Source organism: Macrotis lagotis, chromosome 5 (assembly GCF_037893015.1).
Source record: "Macrotis lagotis isolate mMagLag1 chromosome 5, bilby.v1.9.chrom.fasta, whole genome shotgun sequence".
Taxonomy (NCBI): domain Eukaryota; kingdom Metazoa; phylum Chordata; class Mammalia; order Peramelemorphia; family Peramelidae; genus Macrotis; species Macrotis lagotis.
The window spans coordinates 244,186,769-244,210,042 of record NC_133662.1 but is presented as its reverse complement, the minus strand read 5'-3'; the positions used below and the strand labels follow the sequence as shown (position 1 = coordinate 244,210,042).

Genomic DNA, 23,274 nt, shown 5'->3' with positions numbered 1-23,274 from the left:
AAGCTGTGTGTGTGTCCAGAAAGGGGAGAAAGGACTCGGGAGGGAAAAGGGCAGCTCTGAGTGAAGTCAGACAGTTTAGATACTAGACTCATCCAGAGAACCTTGGGTTAGGGGGCCCTAGTTTGACCATACCTCCTAGTACAAAGCTTTAGCAGGATATTGGACTTTGCAAATTTATGTGCACCCAGGATTGAGGACAGAGCCCATCTCTTCTGATCTTTTACTTCCAAGTGGTGGCCTCTCATGGTACCCCCTCCTTAAATGCTTCAGAATCAACAATTAAAGGAAAAAAATTATAGATAGTTGTGATTTCACAGGGAAGACAGGACAGTAGAATCCATAATGTTCAATTCTTTCCACAGGTTAAAACAGGTAAGGGGGGGGGTTGTGGGTAAGTTAAGGGCTGCTTTAGCCCCCAAGAGTCCCCCTTCATAGCCTGGAAAATTGTTCCTCTTGTCAAACCCAAACCTTCCTAGTGCCTCTAACTGATCCACTCTCCTGTCCTTTTGGGAGAGGCAGACTGGTTGCGTCATTGCTTCTGCTTCCTATTTTGGATACTTGTCATTCTCTGCAGTGCTGTAGTGTTCTCTTCAGAGTTATCAAGACTGATGGGGCAGGGCCTTGGCAATGGAAAAATAGCCCTTGCCCTCCAGGGACTTGCATTCTTTCAGCCCAGTGTGTCAGATTATTTCCCTTGATTGAACTGTTTCATACATATTAAAATAAACGTCAGACATATCAGAATAAATATCAGAGGAGGATGGTGGGCTGGGATAATGTAGAACAGACAGCTCTTCTTGTTCCCATAAGGGAATAAACTGCTATGAGCTGGAGGGTAAGTGGGAGAGTGAGTGAGTGAGTGAGTGAGTGTGTGTGCTGCCTGTATGTACACACATGTAATGGAGTGCTTGTGTACATGCCTGCTTAAGATGGGGGCATTACTTAATTGATTTCCAGGACCCGTGGACCCAGCCTCAGAAGATTTTTTTATTTAATATTTATTCTCATTTTGTACAAATAATTTTTTTTATACATTAGTAAAATATTCTTGTTTAAGAGTAAACAAAATATCCCCTCCCCCAAAAAAAATTATAGACTTGCTTGAGCGATAAAGTAAAGGGGAGAGAAAAAAATAAAATTAAAAAAATAATAGTGATAATTGTAGGTATGGCCAGGTGGTACAGTGAATGGAGCACCAGCCCTGGAGCCATGAGCACCTGAACCCATGATCCGGCACTGTACACCCAACAATCACCCAGCCGTGTGACATGCAAGCCACCCCAACCCCACTGCCCTGCAAAAACCAAAAAAAGAAAGAAAAAAAGACCCAAAATAAAATAAAATAGTAATAATAGTAGGGGCAGCCGGGTGGTGGACAGAGCACTGGCCCTTGAGCCAGTAGCACCCCTGTCCAAATCCGGCCTCAGACACCCAATGATCGCCCTGCTATGTGGCCCCAGGCAGGCTGCCCAGACCTATTTGCCCTACACCCTCCCCCCCAAAAAAAATAATAATAATAAAAAATGTGCTTCAGTCTGTGTTCCAACACCACCAACTCTGTCAAGAGTGGATCACGTTCTTTATGATAAGTCCATCACAAAAGTTACTTCGATATTTTTCCACTGTTGCCATTGCTGATCACAACTCCCTCCTTTCTTATTTCTCCACTACCATGTACTATATTTTCTCTTTCCTTTCACTCTGACTCTGCTGTAGGGTAGCTGAGTGGCCTAGCAGACAGATCCCTGGTTCTGGGGCCAAGAGGCCCTGAGGCCACATAGCACCCCTTAGGCCCAGCATCCACCTGGCCCTGTGGTCCCGGACAGGCCATCCAATTTCAGTCCCTCGCAAAAAGTAAAAAAGAAAATGTATTATATCTGACCACTTTCCCCCCATGGTCCATCCTCTCCTCCTTCATTCACATCCCCACCCCTTCCCCCATCCCCCCTCTTTTTTTTTTAGGTTTTTGCAAGGCAATGGGGTTAAGTGACTTGCCCAAGGCCACACAGCTAGGTAATTATTAAGTGCCTGAGACCCCATTTGAACCCAAGTACTCCTGACTCCAGGGCGGGTGCTTTATCTACTGCGCCACCTAGCCGCTCCCCCCCCCCTTACTCCAGATGTCTATATCCCATTGAGTATATATAGTTTCCTCTCCTAGCCACCTTTGATGAGAGTGAAGATTCCCTCATTTCCCCTTTCATATCATTGCAATAGCTCATTGTAATAAAGAAAAATCTTATTATATGAAATATCTTGGCCTATTCCCCCTTTCCTTTTTCTTTCTCCCATTACATTTCCCTTTTTTTATTGATTCCATTTTTACACCATATTTTATTTTCAAAGTCAGCTTTCTCCTGTGCTTCATTTATAAAATTGCCTTCTACCTGCTCTATTAATTAAGCAGGTTCATATGAGTATTATCAGTGTCATTTTTCTATACAGGAATACATGCAGTTCATCATCATTAAGTCCCTCATATTTTCTCCTTCTCCTCCATTCTCTATGCTTCACCTGAGTCCTGTATATGAAGATCAAACCTGTTCATCTCTGGCCATTCCAACAGGAACATTTGAAATTCCCCTGGTTCATTGAAAGTCCATCTTTTTTCCTGGAAGAGGACATTCAGTTTTGCTGGGTAGTTGATTCTTGGTTGCATTCTAAGCTCTTTGCCTTCCGGTATATTATATTCCAAACCCTACGAGCTTTTAATGTAGTCACTGCTAAGTCCTGTGAGATCCTGACTGCAGCTCCATGTTATTTGAACTGTGTCCTTCTGGCTGCTTGTAATATTTTCTCTTTGACTTAGGAGTTCTGGAACTTGGCTGTAATATTCCTGGGGGTTGTTTTTTCTGGATCTCTTTCTCGGGGGATCTGTGGATTCTCTCCATTTCTATTTTGCCCTCTGCTTCTAGGATATCAGGGCAATTTTCCTGTAGTAATTCTTTGAAAATGATGTCAAGGTTCTGATCATGACTTTCAGGTATTGCAATAATTTTTAAATTCTTTCCTAAATCTGTTTTCCATATCAGTTGTTTTTTCAATGAGATATTTTACATTTTTTTCTCATTTTTCATTCTTTTGGTTTTGAAGTAATGAGTCCCAATTTCTTGTAAATTCAGCATTCTCACTGAGTTCTATTCTTTGTCTGAAGGATTTATTTTCCTCAGAGAGCTTTCTTACCTCTTTTTACATCTGGCCAATTTTGCTTTTTAAAGCATTCTTCTCCTCAATAACTTTTTGAACTGTTTTATCCATTTGACTTAAGCTGGTTTTTAGCATGCTATTTTCTTCAGCATTTTTTTGGATTTCCTTGATTAGGCTGCTGACTTCATTTTCATGTTTTTCCTGCATCTCTCTCATTTCTTTTCCCAGTTTTTCTTCTAACTCCCTTATTTGATTTTCAAAGTCTTTTTTGAGCTCTGTCATAGCCTGAGCCCAATTTGTGTTTTTCCTGGAGTCTTTAGATGCAGGAGCTTGTGCTTCCTCATCTTCAGACTGAGTATTTTGATCCTTCTTGGGCTCAGATGCAAAATATTTTTCAATGGTATTCCTCTTTTTGCTCTGCTTGCTCATTTTCCCAGCCTAAGCCTGGTTTTGGGGTGCTTCCTGAGTTTTTGGGACACTCCTACAAGGATCTCAGTGTGTGAGGCTCTGTCCTCCCTCCTGGTCTGTGAATGATTATAAACGCCCCCCCTCTGCCATAGGGCTGAGGTGGCGGGGCTTAGACTGCAATCAGGATCTGAATGTGGTCAGAACCCCAGCATTCTGTTTGGGGGGCAGAGGACAGAGCTCTGCAGTCTATCTTCACTCCCCTCCCCAGGTTCAATGGCTTCATGTGCTTGCACTGGCAGATGTGTCCCCCCTCCTCCCATTCCCCCAAGTTGTGCTGGTGCTCCCCAGGGCGTAGGTCAGGAAACTCCCCCGCTGCTGTGAGCCACGGCTCTCAGCACCCTGGGACTGCCTCGGGGAGGCTGAAGTTCTTTCGCTCTGGAGGGCCGCCCCTCCGACCTGGGGAGCAGAGCCTTTCTGCTCTTTTCCAGGTTACCTTGAGTAGGAGCATTGCCTCACTGGGTCCCTCTGTGGGTTCTGTCTCTTGAAAATTTAGTTAGAGTCCTTAGTTTATAAGTTTTATGAGAGAGCACCTAAGACAGGATCCTGTCTTGTAGCCATCTTGGCTCCGCCCCCCCCAGATTTTTTTTTAAGTGCCTTCCAGGGTTAGTTAATGCAGCCTGATGACTGTGAAAGAACTGAAGCCAATGCCAGAAGCTGGAGGTTGGGGGCGGGGGGGGGGGGGGCAGGCTAACAGAGGTCTTGGCCCAGGACTTGGGACTGTTTTCACCATGTTACTGTGATTGTCACATCTTCCTTGGATGACAGACATGCAGATTACCCAGAGGCACCTCCATTATGGTGATGTATATGTTTACTAAATTAAGGCCTTTAACTTTTTAAATGAAATCTTTTGTTTTTATTGCACCTGACTGTCCTCTCTGTTCCTCCCTTCCTCCACCTATCAAGTCAGCCCTTATGACAAAGAATTAAGAAGGAAAAAGCCAATTAATTAGACCAATAAAAGTATGACTCTCAACATTCCAAGCCTGGGGTCCTTTCACCTTTGTGGAGGAGTGAAATGGGACCTCTTAGACCTCTGCTTTGGGGCAAGTAAAGCAGAAGGTCAGAGATTTTATGGATAGTGCCTTACTTGGTGACAAATAAGCATTAGAGATCTGATTCCCTCTCATTTTAGTTCCTTTGCCTCTTTTATTTAAATATGTGATCAAAAATGTCTTTAAATCAAAAAATGTCCTTTTGTTATCGTTGTCCAAAAGAAAAGTTGAGGGGGAAAAAAAATTTTATTGTAGAGGTGGTGGACTGTGGAGGACAGTATTGTGTTTGGTGGGTGATTTAGTTTTGTCTCCATATAAAGAAAATGTAAATCCTGTTGGACTGCTTGGGGGCTTCAGTCAATTAAAAACTCAATAAAAAGTGGTATTCTACTAGTACTAAGAGGTGGTTGGAATTTGCTCCACAGAAGTATTTTAAATATTACACTAGCATCTTCATTTTCCTGCAGGGGAAAAATGATGCACATTTTGGAACTGAAGCCCAAGGATTGGTGCTTTTTTACTTTTACTCACCCATCTTCAGTTATTGGACTAATTATGAGAGACCAGACTTAGCAGTAAACACCAGCTTCTGCTAAGTGCTTTGTGTTTTCTTGCTAATACATAGTGTGCAGTGTTGCCCAACAATCTAGGGTAAATGCATCTCTATGTACGCTTTCCCTGAATGGTAAGAATGATCTCTATATATAATAAACAGTGGTTTGGAATTGAGACAAAGGAAGCCTTAATCATATTGCTGTTAGTGTTGACCCACATGTCTCAAGAAACAGGGTAATTAATGTTTAAGTGCTGTCAGGGTTATCTTCAGGTGACTGCTGTCACTCCTGGAAGGAAGTACTACTAGTCTTTCAACAGTAGGCGACTGGCTGCTGCTTACCATAGGAGGCCAACTGATCCATACCGGTATTTTCAGATTTGTTTTCTGGCATGGACTGTCTATTTCTGTTCTCAGCTCCCTCCTCTTCAGAGTACAACTATTCTTGTGTGGAAGGCCATTGGAACTGAGCTGGACTAAAGGAAAGACCTTTGAATTTCTGAATGTTCTTTACCTTTACTCTGTGGAGCAGACTGGTGGGAGGTGGGGGATGGGGTGGAGCAGGAGGCAGTGAAGGTCAGCCTCTTGTAAATGTGCCTTAATTAGTGACTTAGAAATAAACTGGTCCAATCTAGTTCATTATTTTTTTTTTTTAGGATTTTCAAGGCAAATGGGGTTAAGTGGCTTGCCCAAGGCCACACAGCTAGGTAATTAAGTGTCTGAGGCCAGATTTGAACTCAGGTACTCCTGACTCCAGGGCCGGTGCTCTATCTACTGCGCCACCTAGCCACTCCAGTTCAATATTTTCTATTGGATTTGTTTCAGCTTTCCTAGAAACTACATTATTAGGAAGACTTCATACTTTGAAGCATCATAGGTCACATTTAATCATTTATGGCCTTGTCGAGTGACTTTTTGGTGATGAATTGGTAGCTGAGTAAGGGGGAAAATTGAGTTCATGGTCTATAGACAGAGCTAGCTTTAATTGAATGAGTAAAATTGAGGGTAATAATTTTTCTCCTTCCTGTCTTTTTTGTTGGTGATAAATTTAAAACCAGTCCAAAAAAACTTAACCTATTCTGGGCTGATTTTTAGTGTGGTCAAGGAAAGTCCATTTGCTGAGGCCTGAGGATTTAGGGTCTTGGATTATCTTAGTTTAAGAAAACAATCATTTGATGCATCATTCTGCATTGTCTCATAAACTACATAATTGTAATATAGCTCACCTAGTTGCTTGATTGAACTGTGTGGGTGTCATGGTATATATAAAAAGATGCCAAGATCTTAAAGTCTAAAATTTTTTCTCAGAGAGATGGTTAAAGGAGCATCAGCTTTCAGCAAGTTCATACTAAGCCATTTTTTTTGTGTCTTACAAAACACAAGTCTTTGTGCCTCTGAAGTGTTCCACTTCAGAAATGTTACCTCCTTGTTAACTTTGAGGTTTTGAGGTGGGGAAAAGGAGTTAGGACATTTTCTGGTTCCTTGGTGTTGTTAAGTCTTTTGTTCTCTACAAGTTCTTTTTGGAAGATAAAGGATTGTTTAAAATTCTAAATCTGACCATCTTAAGTCTTGAACAATAATTGACTATTTAGATTTCCTTTTTATTTGCTTATTGTAGGAGATAATGAAGCAGAGTAATAGATTTGAGTGCCACTATGGGCCAAATGAAGCCCATTTCTTTTACTGCCCTCGTGTAATGGTCTACTTAGTGGGTTAACCCTACAATCCTTTCTTTCCAGAAATATCACATGCTCCTGAAGCCCTTTGATTATAGAGAAAATTTTGTAGACCCATCTTGTTCAGCTGCTCAGCTGATATCACCAAAAAAGTCTCTTTTTAATAAAAAATTAACATTTAATTCAGAAGATTGAACAAAGGTTTGCCTCCTTGTTCTGTTATTTTAGATGTGAAATCTGAATTGAGATGATTACAGTTTAATTGGGATTCTAATTGGGATCCTAAAGACTTCCTCCTTCTCCCCATGGCAAAATCATTGAATATCTGGATCATCTGATTTTTAGGAGAATCTTATACCCTTTTAAGCACATTTGATTACATCTGACTGTGTGCCTTCCCAGGAAAGATTTTAACTTTAAATATTTTTCTTTTTCTTTTTTTTTTTTTTAATATGCCTAGCAAATGAGATACTTTCCCAGGAACAGATTGATGATTTTGGGCAATTTTATAGTAGGTCTCAGTGATATGTGGGGTTTTTGGTTTTGTTTTTTGCCCTTCTCCCTAGTATGCCTATCAACGTACCCTATAGAATAATTTTTTTTCCCATTAAAAAATGTTTTATTGGAGTGGTTAGGTGGCACAATGGATAGAGCACTGACTGAAGAGTCAGGAGGACCTGAGTGTAAATCTGGACTCAGACAGTTAATAATTACCTAGCTGTGTGACCTTGGGCAAGTCACTTAACCCCATTGCCTTGCAAAAAACAAACTTTTGACTTTTTTTTTTAGATTTACATGATAAACTGCTATCTTATTTTCTGATCTTGCTATCTCTTATACTTTATGTTTCTTCCTTAAGGATATGGTTTCTTTTCACACTCAATCTGGATCAATGTACAACATGGAAACAATGTAAAGACTGACAAATTGCTTTCTATGGGGGGTGGGGGGAGGGAAGTGAGATTGGGGGGAAAATTGTAAAACTCAAAATAAATAAAATCTTTAAAGACAAAAAAAAACAAAACAAAATATTTACATGATAGTTATCCCATTTCATCTTTTGTATTCTTGGCTCTGCTTCCTTCTAGCCAGTTGTAGATCTTTCTGTGTACTTTTCTATATTTATCATATTAATTCTTTGTTACATGCCAGTCATATTCCTTCATGTTCATTCACTACAGTTAGTTTGGCCCATCCATAATCTGTGTGTGTGTGTGTGTGTGTGTGTGTGTGTGTCTGCTTTGTTTCAGTTCTTTGTTATCATCAAAAATGCTGCTATAAATGTTTTGGGGTATACTGAGGACTTATCAGTGCCCTCCTTGGAATATAAACCCTAGTAAGGATTCTATGAGCTAAAGCATATGAATATTTTAAGTCCTTTTATTTGCATAATTTTAAATGATTTTACAAAAGGATTTTACTGATTCACTAGTACGACAATGTAATAGTGCCTGTTATGGCATGATTGTTCCAGGGTTGACTCTCATCATCTTTTCCAGTATGCAGAGTATGAGATCTAAAAAAACCTCAGTATTATTTTAATGTGCCTTTCTCTTGTTATTAGTGATTTGGAGCATTCTTTCATATGGTTGTGAATAGTTTGTAATTCTGTTGAGAATTGTTTGTTCACGTCTTTTGATCACTTGTCTGTTCATACCCTTAGTAGTATACCAGTAATTGGTGTCTATCCTGAATGTCCTCAGTCATTCCTTAGGGAAAAAAAGAGCCAGGATCTCTTTGTTGTTTTTTGGGGGGTGGGGTGGGGTGAGTTCAGTAGTTATTTAGGTACTGTCTTGGAAAACTTCCCATTATCACTTTTGAATTACCCCCCCCCATTAGTTGATTAGTTGTTTCAAAATCAGCACTTTTGTTTTTTTCCTTTGTTTTTATTACAATTGATATTTTATTTTTCAAATTACATGTTATGAAAAATTTTCAACATTCATCCACATGTGAATGCTTATTAATAAGTTACATAATTTCCTTCCACCCTCTCTTCCCACCTTCTTTTGGTGAACATTTAACATATATATTTGTGTTTAACATGTTTGCAGATTAGTTATTTTCTATTTGAGGTATTTGGACTAAGGGAAAAGAAAGAAAACCATAAGATAGGAAAGATACATGTAAGAGAAATTTTTAAAAATGTGAATGTAGTGTTCTGTAGGTTTTACTTTGTTTTGTTGTGTTTTTCTACCACTGAATGTGGATTGCATTTTCCTTACCATGTCTCCCAGGGTTGTTTTAGGTTTCTGAACTGCTGAGAGGAGCTGCTTCCATCAAATCAATGTTGATCAATTTGCAGTGTTGTTGTTAATGTTTATAATGTTCTCTTGGTTCTGCTTCACTTGTTAAGCTAAATTGATGGGTAATCCCTTAATTTCCAATTCTTTGGCACTAAAAAAAACTGTTGTGAACATTTTGGAACATGTGGAACTTTTCCGATTTTTTATGATTTCTCCTGATTATAGGTCTGTGGATATACAGACACGGGTCTATGTGAGGTGGTTCCTCATAGTTGTTTAAATTTGCATTTCTCTAATCATTAATGATTTAGAGCATTTTTTTCATATGATTATATATATTAGCTTTAATTTCTTCATTTGAAAACTGGCTGTTCTTATCCTTTGACCAATTATCAATGATCATTTATGGATTTGACCTTATTTTGGTGTAGGGCATGAGATATATATCTATGCCTATTCTGCTGTACTAAAATCAACACTTTGGATAATGTCATTCACTTTAATGACTCCTAAGAAGGGAATTCAAATTTTTTTTTTTAGGTTTTTTGCAAGACAAATGGGGTTAAGTGGCTTGCCCAAGGCCACTCAGCTAGGTAATTATTAAGTGTCTGAGACCGAATTTGAACCCAGGTACTCCTGACTCCAAGGTCAGTGCTTTATCCACTATGCCACCTAGCTGCCCCTCAAATTTTATTTTCACATTGTATATGTGTATAAGTGGGCATCATACAGATTCACAGCCTTGTTTACCTTCTTCTCATTTTTTTTTTTTTTTTTTTTTTTTTTAGGTTTTTGCAAGGCAAACGGGGTTAAGTGGCTTGCCCAAGGCCACACAGCTAGGTAATTATTAAGTGTCTGAGACTGGATTTGAACCCAGGTACTCCTGACTCCAGGGCTGGTGCTTTATCCACTGCGCCACCTAGTCGCCCCACCTTCTTCTCATTTCAAGCATATTAATATAACCATCATTCAAAATACTTTAAAATTTCCCACTATATGGAAAGTAAACACTGGTAGAAATACAAAGACCTAATGTGCCAGCTTTTGTAGAACTTAAAGGGAGTTGAGATGCCAATACAATCACAATACACAGTATTATATATTAAGTCAAAGTGTTTTGTGGTCAGTCTTACTTTAACTGGAGGAGGGACTGAGGAAAAGCTAGATGGAGAAAGTCCAGTTTGTGTTGGGCTTTAAGGGAATATCTCATTATTTTCTTTTTTTTTCCCTTTTAGTCCTAATTTCTCTTGCACAGAATGACTAATATGTAAATATGTTGAACACAAGGGTACTTGTGAAACTTTTACCAGACTGTTTACTGCTGGGGGAGAAGAAAGGTACAAGAGTGTGGTAGAAAAATATGTAAAAATCTGCAAATGGATGAATGTTGAAAAACAACCATAGCATATAATTAGAAACTAAAATATCAATTTACATAAAAAGATAGGGAAAGCATTTTATGCATTTGCATTAAATAAGACAGAGATGGGAGATAATAGGACTTGGTTGATTATATTAAAAGCTGTTTATTACTTTTAACTTGGGTGTTGCCAATTCAGCACTCATTTTTTTAAGTGTCATCTGGTTTACAAAAATATGAACAAATAGATTCTACCTTCAAGGAACTTGGATTCTTTTTTGTCGTATTTTATACTATTCTTTAAAAATTCATCTTTGACTCTGACATTTTAGTAAATGACCACTTGTTATTCAGTTGTTCAGCCATTCCTACTCTACTTAACCCCATGGACTTCTGCCCTCAATCCTGGAAGGGTTTGCCATTTCCTTGTCCAGTGTGCCCCCTGTTTATGAGGAACTGAAACAAATAGGGGTTAAGGGACTTGCTCGGGGTCACACTGCTAGAAAAGAAATGAGGCTAGATTTGAACTCAGATCTTCCAACTCCAAACTGGGTGCTTTAATCTATTCCACCTACCTGCCCCTATTTATGGATAGTAAGATTGCTTTTTATAAGATGCTATCAGATATCAGGAAAGTGAAGGATAAGACATTAATGAAATTGATTGAAATTTTGTTTTATTATTTTCCATTTTTATTTATTTTCTACCTGACTTTTTCAGAAACCTGTTTCTTGGTCACTGTTCTTATTTTTTCCTATTTGTACAGGTTTATGAAATTAATATACATGTCTATATGCATATTTTATGTGAAACTTAATATAAAATTAAAGAATTCTACAATATTAGAGAAACTTTATTGAAATTCTGGTTTACTGCCCTAATTTCAAACTCTGCAGTTCTTTCTCAGGATACAGATGGTATTCTCCATTGCAGACAGCCCCAGACTATCCCTGGTTGTGGCACTGATGGAATAAACAAGTCCATCAAGGTTGATCATCTCCCCCATGTTGCTGTTAGGATGGCTCAGTGTTTTTTTGGTTCTGCTCATCTCACTCAGCATCAGTTCATGCAAATCCCTCCAGGCTTCCCTGAATTCCCATCCCTCCTGGTTTCTAATAGAACAATAGTGTTCCATGGTACACATAGGCCACAGTTTGCTAAGCCATTCCCCAATTGAAGGACATTCACTTGATTTCCAATTCTTTGCCACCACAAACAGGGCTGCTATGAATATTTTTGTACAAGTGATCTTTTTACCCTTTTTCATCATCTCTTCAGGGTGTAGACCCTGTAGTGGTATTGCTGGATCAAAGGGTATGCACATTTCACAGCTCCACCAACAATGTAATAATGTTCCAGATTTCCCAGAACCTTTCCAACAATGATCATTATCCTTTCTGGTCATATTGGCCAGTCTGAGAGGTATGAGGTAGTACCTCAGAGAAGCTTTAATTTGCATTTCTCTAATAAGTAATGATTTAGAGCAATTTTTCAGATGGCTGTGGATGACTTTGATCTCATCTGTAAGTTGCCTTTGCATATCCTTTGACCTTTTGTCAGTTGGGGAATGGCTTTTTTTTTTTAATTGACTCAGTTCTCTGTATATTTTAGAAATGAGTCCTTTGTCAGAAACATTAGTTGTAAAGATTGTTTCTAATTCACTACATTTCTTTTGATCTTGGTTACAGTGGTTTTGTCTTTGCAAAAACCTTTTAATTTAATGTAATTGAAATCATCTAGTTTGTTTTTAGTGATGTTCTCCATCTCTCCTTGGTCATAAACTGCTTCCCATTCCATCCATCTGACAGGTAAACTAGTCCTTGATCTTCTAGTTTGCTTATAGTATTGTTTTTTATGTCTAAATCCCGTATCCATTTGGATCTTATCTTGGTAAAGGGTGTTAGGTGTTGGTCTGATCTAAGTTCCTTCCATACTAACTTCCAGTTTTTCCAGCAGTTTTTATTGAAGAGAGAGTTTTTATCCCAATAGCTGGACTCTTCTGGTTTATCAAACAGCAGATGACTAATCATTTCCTGCTATTGCATCTAGTCTATTCTACTGGTCCACCACTCTATTTCTTAGCCAATACCAGACAGTTTTGATGACTGATGCTTTATAATATAATTTTAGATCAGGTAGGGCTAAGCCACTTTCTTTTGTACTTTTTTTCATTAAATCCCTGGAAATTCTTGAATTACAAAAAATTTTTTAAAAAAAGACACTTGCTTCAGATAAAGTTTATTTGGTTAATAGAAACTAGATAATTCAGTGAATAGAATGCTGGGTCTAGAGTCAGAAAAACATGACTTCAAATATGGTTTCAAAAACTTCTAGTTGTGTGAACTTGAGTAAGTTGCTCTAACCTCAGTTTCCTCACCTGTAAAACTGTGTTAGTAAAAGCACCTCCTTTGTGAGGATCAAGATATTTCTAATAGTTTGTGGGAAATAACAGGCACTTTAAAAACTTCCCTCCTTTACTTCTTCCCTCCCTCCCTCCCTCTCTTCCAGGGTTAGAGTCTAGGTCTCTGGATTCCAGACCAAGGCTTTCCTACTATAGGGGCTTGATTGGGAAGGAGGAGCCTGCATTGGAGGCAGAGAGCCTTATTAACCTTGAGGGGTGTGTTTTCTGCTCTCCACCAGTGCTTCCCTGTAGGGGATTGAGGAGGGAATAACTGAGTTTAAGCAATATGGCTGCTCATGTATTAAGGCCAAAATTCCTCTTGGAAACCAGCTTCAAAAGCTCTTCCTTTTCCTTTGTTGATAATTTTTGGGAAAATTATAGTGAAGCATAAAAAGTCAGATAGAAATTCATTTTTAATTTCCTCCCATAATTTTAGATTTATAAATAGTTCACAAATTACTTAATACATTAAATTCTAGTTTATATTTTAAAATTTTTAAAAATTTAAAAATTTTCTTCTATAGTAGATACTTTCTAATGATTTTGATGGTTAGTTCTGCTCTTGTTGGAGAAATAAAACTTTTCCCTTTGTTAAAAGAACATATTTTAGACTTGTATCACCTGTAACTTTCAAGAAAAACTTAGCAGTTCATGACAGTGCCATATAGAAAGGAAAATAAAAGTCGTTCCTAATTTCATTTTGGGAGAGTAGCAAATTGGTGATTTCTGATTAAGTATCTTTTAAATTTGTCAGGGTGCTAAATTCTTTGATAGTAAGTAGTATGTGATGAACCTGACTGAATTCCATTTTCCTACATCTCTTCCCTCCAGTCTTAACTTCAAGGACCCTGAAGCTGTACGAGCTTTGACTTGCACTCTCTTAAAGGAGGACTTTGGGCTTTCCATTGATATCCCATTGGAAAGACTCATTCCTACTGTTCCACTACGACTCAACTATATCCACTGGGTAGAAGATCTGATTGGCCCTTGGGACCCGGCCAGGAGTGCCCTCCGAAGGGGGATTGATATCGGTATCTCCTTTTTTGTTGTTGTTTGTTTTTTTTGTTTGTTTCTTGCTTGTCTGATAATTGTTAAAGAAATTGACCATTGAGATCTCTTCTTTTGGTGATACTCAAACTTTGCTTGCCATTGACTTCACTTGGGAAGCAACATGAGATTCTTGAACAAAAGCCTTGACAATGAGGATGAGAAATACAGTTTTCTCAAGTTTTTCATTTTCCTTACTGGTTTGAATATTTGTCTTTTTACTATGTTCTTGGGATTTATTGAATTTTTACTGAATTTTACTGAATTACTGTTAAGATTTACTGAAAGAAGTCCAGTTGGAATTTTACCTAGATATCCATTTACTGAAATGTCTCCTGTGCCTATAAAGTAATGTTTCAGAACTCTTTGTGTGTGTATAAAATGTTTTAACTAAAGTAGAACTAGTGGAATTACAGTATATAAAATGAACTTTGCTTAATTACTTTATAAACATTTATGTTTCAAAAGACCTCCAGGATTAACAGAGGGAGCTAGAGATAAGGTAGATGTTTTTCTATTTGTCTTATCCAGCCCATTGCACTAATTTAGCTTTTTCTCCTTTAGCTTGTTCTGGTCCTTTGTAGGAAAGCTTCATTGAAGGATTTTAAAATTCTGTTTTCAAATATAAAATTGCTATTGGAAATCAGTCTCTGAAAAGCAAGTGGTCTTTATCTTTTTAACTTTGAAATAGGGTTATATTAAACCACATGGATATGCCACATTCATAATTGGCAATTGACTTCCTAAATTTGTAGTAAACTTGAAGATCTTGGCCTCTGGTTTAATTTTAATTATACCTCATACCCTCTAAGGACATCATGAAGAAATGCCTGCAGGATGTGTTTTTCAGTTCTTTCTATAAATTGTGTTGTAGGGGATAAAAGGGAAAGGGGCCACTTTGCTGGAATCTGATTTGGTCTAATTAGGTTCCTTTATTTCTGAGGGGAAATTATTCAGAAAGGAAATGTAGACTTTTGAAGCATTTGTTACATGTGGACCCGTCTGCATAAAGCAGAGATTACTCTTATTCTGTAGATAGAAGCTTGCTCATTTGCATAATTCAATTTTGTAGGAAGAATTAGTATATAAAGCTCTTAATGTTAAGATTCAAGATATTTAATATTATGTTTGTATTTACTATTGCAAAAACTTTTGGTTTTTTAATGACTGGAAGAAATTACTAAAAAGATAGACACTGAAGGCTATTTTTGTAATTTATTCCTTTGTTTTTTTTTCTTTGTGAGAAATGAAGTACAAAGGGACCCTTATACTAACCTTTATGCCTTGTTGCTCCTTTGAAAGGATTTGGACTTAGTGACTGCTGGTCATCTAGACTTTTGATATATTTGACCTGGATTGATTTTTCTGAACCAAAGAGCTTATCTTATTCAATTCTAAATGATTTTAGATTTTTTGGAGTTGTGTAACCACAAGTTCTTTTTTTTATTTTTAACAGATGATTTAGTTTCCTTCCAATATCTACTAACTAGACTGGGGAATTAGGTGTTCTATTTCACAAAATGAATATATGCCTTGGAAGATACTGGTTTTATTTGGGGAGTGAAATTTATGTCCATCTGGTTTGTGGTATTTCACTATTGTGGTATTTTCGCAAATACTATTGATTTCCTATATGAAAACCAGGCAATGTGTGAAAGTATAGCCCTTTTGTAAATCAACTTCATTTTTCGAGTTTTGAACTTTTTTTTATCAGTTACCAGGTTATTTATGAGCCCTGACTTTAGAGAGTTTTATAGGCTAGAAGCCTGGTCTATAGTTATCTGGACTAGCATACAGTATTGTTAAAGAAACAACATTGATGTCTATGGCAATTAAAGAATCACACAAGGGCTATTTTAGTAAGTGTTAGCTTTTAAATGTACTTTAAAAGCTGGAAGAAGGAAAAATTATTTTCTCCCAACAATTTTCTGTGTGGGGGGGCGGCTGCATGTTTTGTTGAATTTTTATTTTTTTAGGTACGGGAGCATCTTGCATCTATCCTTTACTTGGAGCAACTCTCAATGGCTGGTATTTCCTTGCAACAGAAGTGGATGATATGTGCTTTAATTATGCTAAGAAAAATGTGGAACAGAATAATTTATCTGATCTCATAAAAGGTATACTCTGCAAAACAAATATCCTTTTTTTTAAATCATCATTTAGTGCACCTGATGTGTGTACATTTTATACTTTTGTTCAGAGGTTGATGGAAATGTTTGGGTTTTGCCAAGGTGCAGGCTTGAGTGACTCCTATTCCCAGATTGTAGCCATCCTGCTTCACCCAGCCCAAGCCCTATGGCTGTTGGAACTGGCCTCTTTTTGAGCTTCAGTGACCATTGATTGAGCAACTTCAGAGTGCATGGCCCTGTGCTAGATTGAAGCAGAAACCCCTAGAGATGTCTCAGGTGTCTTTTTCCTCCTCTGACTGCTGTATGTGTTAAAGGCTGTTAATATTCTTTTCCTTTTGTTCCAGGGACCTAAAGTCTCTTTTGTATAAACTGAGGGTACTTTTTTGGTAGTGTTAAACATATGATAAGCGGAGACATTAAGCATGTTAATGAATCAATAGTGAGTTAATTGTTGCTCCATATCTTAAACATCCTGCTTTTTCTGCCAGTGGTTAAAGTACCACAGAAGACACTCCTAATGGATGCTCTTAAAGAGGAATCTGAGATCATTTATGATTTTTGCATGTGCAACCCTCCCTTTTTTGCCAACCAGTTGGAAGCCAAGGTAGAGTATCTGCTGCTCTAGAGAAACTGAATGTTTGTCTGGATTTGCCATATTTGACCGGGTGGGTTAGCTGTGAGAACAGTGTTTGCTGAGGAGGTGGGTGCATAGGGTGCTGCCTTTCACTGTGATGCATTGTACAGCTTTTCCAAGGTTCACTGATGGGGAGACTAAATGACTTGTGCCTACTGATAGAGTAACTATGATGTTGGAAATAGAGCAGACTGCTGCCTACTGATAGAGTAACTATGATGTTGGAAATAGAGCAGACTGCCGGGGGCTGGGCTGGGGGAAGGGACCCTAAAACTTCTCTGGGTTTGTCGGTTTTTTCCTACTCTTTTTATTGCAGATCCAAAAGATTGCCACAGAAGGACTTTTAAACAGCTCAGTATAAATGAAAGGGTGCAAAAGTAACATTTAACCGGCTGTTGTGTGTGTATAGTGGGGCAGTTTCTAATTTAGTCTTTTTTTCCCCTCTAAAGCAATTTTACAAAGCTGATTAGTTTTAAAGGATGAGTAGTAAGAAGGGATACCAAAAAAACCAAATTAAAAAAAGTCATTAATTCAGTTTTACTTATCAGTTTCTTCTAGATATTTGTAAGGTGCTTTGCAGAGTATCTGACTACAGTAGACACTATTTAAATGCTAGCTGCTGTTATTATTTTTATTCTGAAATAACTATAGTAAGCCTGATGTGATGGAAAGAGGTAAAGATAGTCCTTAAATTATTTTAAGATGATATAGAGGGGCGGCTAGATAGCTCAGTGGAAAGAGCACAGGTCCTGGAGTCAGGAGTGCCGGCCTCAGACACTTAATAATTACCTAGCTGTGTGGCTTTGGGCAAGCCACTTAACCCCATTGCCTTGCAAAAAAAAAAAACCCTAAACAAAAGATATGGAAATATGATTGATTTTGTGTGTGTGTGTGTGTGTGTGTGTGTGTGTGTGTGTGTGTGTGAGAGAGAGAGAGAGAGAGAGAGAGAGAGAGAGAGAGAGAGAGAGAGAGAGAGACATGGAACTCAAAATCTTACCCCAAAAATGAATTAAAATGAAAAAGTCTCCATATGATGGGGAGAGAATGAAATAAAGATTTTAAAAATCAAATTATTTTTGAGAGCAAATTCTACTTTAAATGGCTAAGTTAGAAACAAAGAATATTGTATTTTCTAGTCATTATCAAGTAATGTGTTGAGACTTAGATAAGGTGATATTCTGGTGTAATTTGCTGTATGTACTTAGAAAAGCAAAATTGGAATCGGTCATTCAGGCCAGTTTATCATAGTTTAATATGAATTAATGAGATTTTATTTTTAAAAATCCAAATGAATATTAGAGTGGTTATTTTTAAAAAGATTCACTGAAATGTTTCATGAAATAGTTGATTTTTAACCCATTTAAAGTATGCTTTTTTTTTAAAACCAAAAATTGACTTAAATATGCTTTGTCTGGAAGAAAATGATTTCTCTTTTCAGGAAAATATGTTGAGGGTAGCAATATATTTTTCAAAGCATTGAAGTATAATGAAGTGTTATGTTCTTGAAATATTAGTTGTGAATCTGCTGAGAGCTATTAGGCTGGGTTAGTTCTAGATTGTTAGTTTAGTAGATTGTACCTCTCCTAACCTTTGTTCTTAAATAAATCCTTGTCAAATTAATAAGAGGACTCCTAGCGTCATTAAATTTTTATAATACAACCAAAAAGTGTGGTTTGCCTAGTAAGTGATAATGTGACTGTATTTACTTCATTCCTCCCTAAGTTAAGGCCTAGTAAGGTCATGAGTAAAAAAGTAAAGCTTAATGGTTTGTGTTAAAAATAGATGAGTTAATTCAGATGCATCTAACTTAGTCTTATCTTTGTATCCTTATAACCCTGTCACAGGGCCTTGAATAAAGTGAAGTGAATGAAAGAATGAATGAGATCACTAACCGTTTTATCCGATTGCTATAGAGACCTTTTTTCCGACCTTGAATCCATCTATATGGGAACCTCCCAGTGTAGAAACTCCTTCTACCAATGTCAATTGACAAGTCATCTATAAATGTTTCAGAGAGCATACCAAAGAAGTTCAAGTGACTTGCCAATCAGAAATTAAACCCAGAGTTTTGATTTCTAGACAGTTCCTTTAATTTCCCTAAAACATATTGAGATCCTTCTGGTTCATCATTTTTCTACTTTACCATGCTTCCTCCCACCAATGTGTTAAAAAAAAAAAAAGTATGTCAAGGATTTAAAGCCAAGGAACCTGAACTTAAGACTCACTCTGTTACATAGAACCTGTTTAACATGTGCCCATCATTACTTCCTGTTCTTTAGAGTTGGTTTCCCTATCTCTAAAGTAAAGGGGTTGACTTTGATGGCCCTTAGAGCTTTGAATCTAGTTAGACAAAGGTGAATCAGTTTAGTGTAAGACTTTAGAAAGTTGCTCGTGGAGGGGGGCTATGGAGCAAGGATGAATACAGTGTCTGCTTTAGGAGTCTGAAATGGCTTTGTTTTTCTTGCTAGGGAGTCAACTCTCGAAATCCTCGAAGGCCACCCCCAAGTTCTGTAAACACTGGGGGAATCACAGAGATCATGGCAGAAGGAGGTGAATTAGAGTTTGTCAAGAGAATCATCCACGACAGTCTGCAGCTGAAGAAGAGGCTGAGGTAAGGATTTGGGGGGACCTGGGCCAGCTTTCTTGTCTGAGGTCTGATGAGCCTCCTGCTGCTGAGGGACCACTGATGCTGCCCAGCCCCCCAGGATTGCACCAGGCTGATGGAAGTGCAGCTCTGATTAGTGAACAGACGGTGCCCAGGCCTTGAAGCAATTTGTTCTTGGAATCAAACTCACAAACAGTGACAGATGTGAGGACACTGAGCTGTCAGGAACTTAATGAAGGGAGTCTGAGATCTCTCGCCAGCTCCATGGACTGATTGAGGGAGGTCCCTCTTCTAAGCTAATTATTGCAGATGGCACACCTGTCATTAAACAGTGAGAAGTTCTTCACAAAGAGCCATTTGCCTTGCTTGGACTTTCACCCTGCCAGACAGCACAGGGATCCTAACTCCAGGTGGTGGCTGTGGGACTACTTTTAAAACATTTTTGGAAACATAGCCCATACTACAACCCTACCTACTTGAGCAAGGGAAGGAGGGACATGGCCTCAATTCTTGGGGACAAAGATTAACTAATCATAATTACACGACATTTGATTTTCTTTCTTTTTCTTGATCATTGTGTGTTGATACCTGTAGCTCAGGAATGTCTTTTCTCAGTCTTCCTCTGATTTCTTCATATTCCATTCCATTCATATACTATAATTGGTTGAGCCATTCTTGAATCATTGGGCAGTACTGAATTTCAGGTTTATTTAAAGTTATTTATATCCATCAAGATTAGATTCTGTTCCAGAATTGACACATAATCTCATTAATATTTTTTATTATTATTATTTTTTAGGCTTTTTTTTTTGCAAGGCTTTCCCAACGCCACAAAACTAGGTAATTATTAAGTGTCTGAGGTCGGATTTGAACTCAGGTACTCCTGACTCCAGGGCTGGTGCTCTATCCACTGCGCCATCTAGCCATCCCTCATTAATTTCTTTAACATAAATGTCATTGAAATTCTCATGAAATGCTATGGTAAATCTGTCATACAAAAATGCTTTAAGTGGTAGAAAATTGTTCAGAGGTAGATTGGGGTTGTTGATAACAAGAACTTAAATGATCTTAAAAATAGAAGAAGGTTCCAAAAGGAGGACAGTAAGGGGCTTTGAAACATTGTGAGAACAGGTCAAAAGAGACTGTTTCTATTTTTGCTCTTTCTAGGGACTTCTACAGATGCTAGAATTTCAGATTGTCCAATGAATCTAAGAGAGCATTGATTTCAGAGTTCCCCTCCAAGCTCACATGCCAGACTACCCTGGGCAATGTTGGGCAGTCAGGGTCCTTCCAGCAATTTTCCAAAAGGGGATATCATTGCAGAATGCTGTGGTCCCCCCCACAGTCCTCACCCTGTGCTTGTCCTGTAAAAGGCTGTTCCCAGCTGCCATCTACTCAAACCTTATTCCAACTTTAGAAATCACCTTTTTTTTTTTTTGAAAACGAAATTTTTTTTCTTTTGGTTTTTGCAAGGCAATGAGGTTAAGTGATTTGCCCAAGGTCACACAGCTAGGTCATTATCAAGTGTCTGAGGCCAATTTGAACTCGGGTTCCCCGACTCCAGGGCTGGTGCTCTATCCACTGTGCCACCTAGTTGCCCCAACAAAATCTTAAGATGGCTGATAGAATAGTTCTCTGAGCACAGCTAAAGGATAGCATGGAGACAGAATGAAAAGCAGAAAAAGATATTTGGTTGCCATTCTGAACACCATGGTATCTTTGGAGGGTTTTCAAAGAATTGTATCAAAACTGTACCTGTAAGGGGCAGTTAGGTGGCACAGTGGATAGAGTACTGGCCCTGGAGTCAGGAGGACCTTATGAATTGCCTCTGTGACATTGGGCAAGTCATTTAACCCCATTACCTTAAATTAATAAAAAAAATTTTAAACAGAAATTGAGCACACTTAAATTTGTGAAATTGGCTGGTTTTCAGTAAGTTTATCTTTGAAGGCACAAATAGAGGTCAGTGATTTCTCTTTACCCTAAAATCAAGAGACCTTGATGACCCTAAAATAAAGATAGGAAAGAAGTAAAGTGGTCAAGTCAAGAGGAAGTTAGAGAAATCTTTATGATGTTGGGGAGTATGGTAGCCTTTGGGGTGGCAACTTCAGACCCCACAAGGCTCCAGAGCCCTTTTATTTCAAGGAAGTACTAGGAGACTCGTTGAGAAAACCCCTGATTTTTAAAGGACTGGTATGAAAGCTGCTTCTCTTTTTGCACCTCAGTGGCCTAATTCTAACAGTTGTAGATATTCTAGAGTCTTCAACACAGGGCAGTAGCCATATAAGACCAATTAAGGGCTGTATGAGAAAGTAATATGTGCAAGTTTACAGAATGCTATTCAGAATGGTTTGGTGTAGACAGTAGCATGAGGGTCCAGGTCTATACACTGACAGTCAGAGGAGTGATGGGCAGCCTGAATAGGGAGGGTCAGGAGTGAGCCAACCTCCCAGAGGAACATCTAGGTTTAATTCATGGCTCATGCAGTTTGGTCAATGGAAGTACTTGAACCCTCAGTGTTTTACAGCTCTACACCTTTGGCTAGAGAGGAGCAGATTTCATCCTCCCAGTCTTGAGGAAACACTGAGATGAGACAGGGAGGCCAGTGTCCTGAGCTGGAACCTGAGCCTTGACCATTGTGGAAGGATGGGATCTTCAGGCTATTCAACCTTTTTGTTAGTCAGGACAGTGACCTTTGTCTTCTATAGGGAGCCTTGGCACAGAAAAGTGTTTTTGGTTCAACTTTTCTACCTGGTTGACTTTGGGCAAGTAAATTAACTTTTCTGGTCTTAGTTTCCTCTTTGGTAGCTTCCAGAGCCCTTCTAGCTCTGTAGCTATAACCTTATAACCTTAGGAAGTAAAATATACCCCCTTTATTTGGGAAAATGGTCTTGTCTATGTGCCTGATACTCAGTCTAGAAGAGCTTGCCCAGTTGAACTCCCAACAGCCTTTTTTTGTGCCCTTGCCTGGAATAAAATCAGTCAGCTGATGTTGATTGAGTGCTTGCCATGTGCTCAGAACTGTGTTCAATGTTGGGTTTACATGTTAAAAGCAAAAATGCCTCTCCTTTCCAGGAGCTTCTGTTCTTATGAGGGAGACAACTAGGAGATGCACTAGGTAGAAGTAACCCTGGGCAAGTCACTTAGCTGGAAAATGAGGCCCTTACTTAGAAGGATTATTGTGAGGAACAAATGAGATGATAATTGTAAAGTGCTTACTCTAGAGCTGGTTCATAGTTTGAGGTATAAACATGTTAGCTATTAAAGTGACCTTCTACAAATGCTAGAATTTCACACGTACATATGTATATGCTTGTATAAACAGGAATCCTGGAATCTTTAGAAGACAGTCATATTGGGGAGGGGGGAGAACTTTCCTGATGTCCTTTAGGAAGTTTCATTTTGTCTAAGCCATAGCTGTAAGAGGTGGAGTTAAAGGAGGAAACTCTTCCAGACATAGTATATCAGAAGCTAGGAATAACAAGGCTAATATGGGAAGGAAGGGGTTAGGCTCAGTACCCAACTGAGGATGCAGCTTGGTCCTAGAGGAGTTAGGGATCCAGGAAACTTGGTTATGAGGTGACTTGTTCAGACTGCACTTTAGGAGAATCACTAAGGCAGTTATGTGGAATATCTACAACTGTTAGAATTAGGCCTCTGAGGTTCAAAAAGAGAAGCAGCTTTCATACTAGTCCTTTAAAAATCAGTGGTTTTCTCAATGAGTCTCCTAGTACTTCCTTGAAGCAGGGAGACAAATGAGGAGGGTAGAATATGGTGGTTCAGTGAACATCCAGAATATTTATTTACTTAACAATTATATGTACGTACTCTGTGCTAAAAAATTATGTTAAAAAACTTTCACAAAAATAGAAATTAAAAAGGGTAAGTTAAAGATGAAATAATATCTGCTCCTAGAGCCAGTAGAAACTGCTGGATTTTATTGAGGAATTTGATTGGAAGCAGAGAAGAATGATCCAATCTCTGCTTTAGGAAAGTCACTTTAGCTAATGTTA

At 38.4% G+C, this 23,274-nt stretch overlaps 1 protein-coding gene across 2 annotated transcripts in view; it reads left to right on the top strand.

Annotated features, from left to right (window-relative positions):
* Nucleotides 1-23,274, top strand: part of METTL16 (methyltransferase 16, RNA N6-adenosine) — a 57,104-nt gene that overhangs the window by 9,478 nt on the left and 24,352 nt on the right. For both annotated transcript variants that reach the window (XM_074189213.1, XM_074189214.1), the window contains exons 4-7: nucleotides 13,678-13,877; nucleotides 15,870-16,010; nucleotides 16,511-16,626; nucleotides 19,125-19,267. In XM_074189213.1, the coding sequence (XP_074045314.1) occupies nucleotides 13,678-13,877; nucleotides 15,870-16,010; nucleotides 16,511-16,626; nucleotides 19,125-19,267 (600 nt within the window). The remainder of the gene's footprint in view (nucleotides 1-13,677; nucleotides 13,878-15,869; nucleotides 16,011-16,510; nucleotides 16,627-19,124; nucleotides 19,268-23,274) is intronic.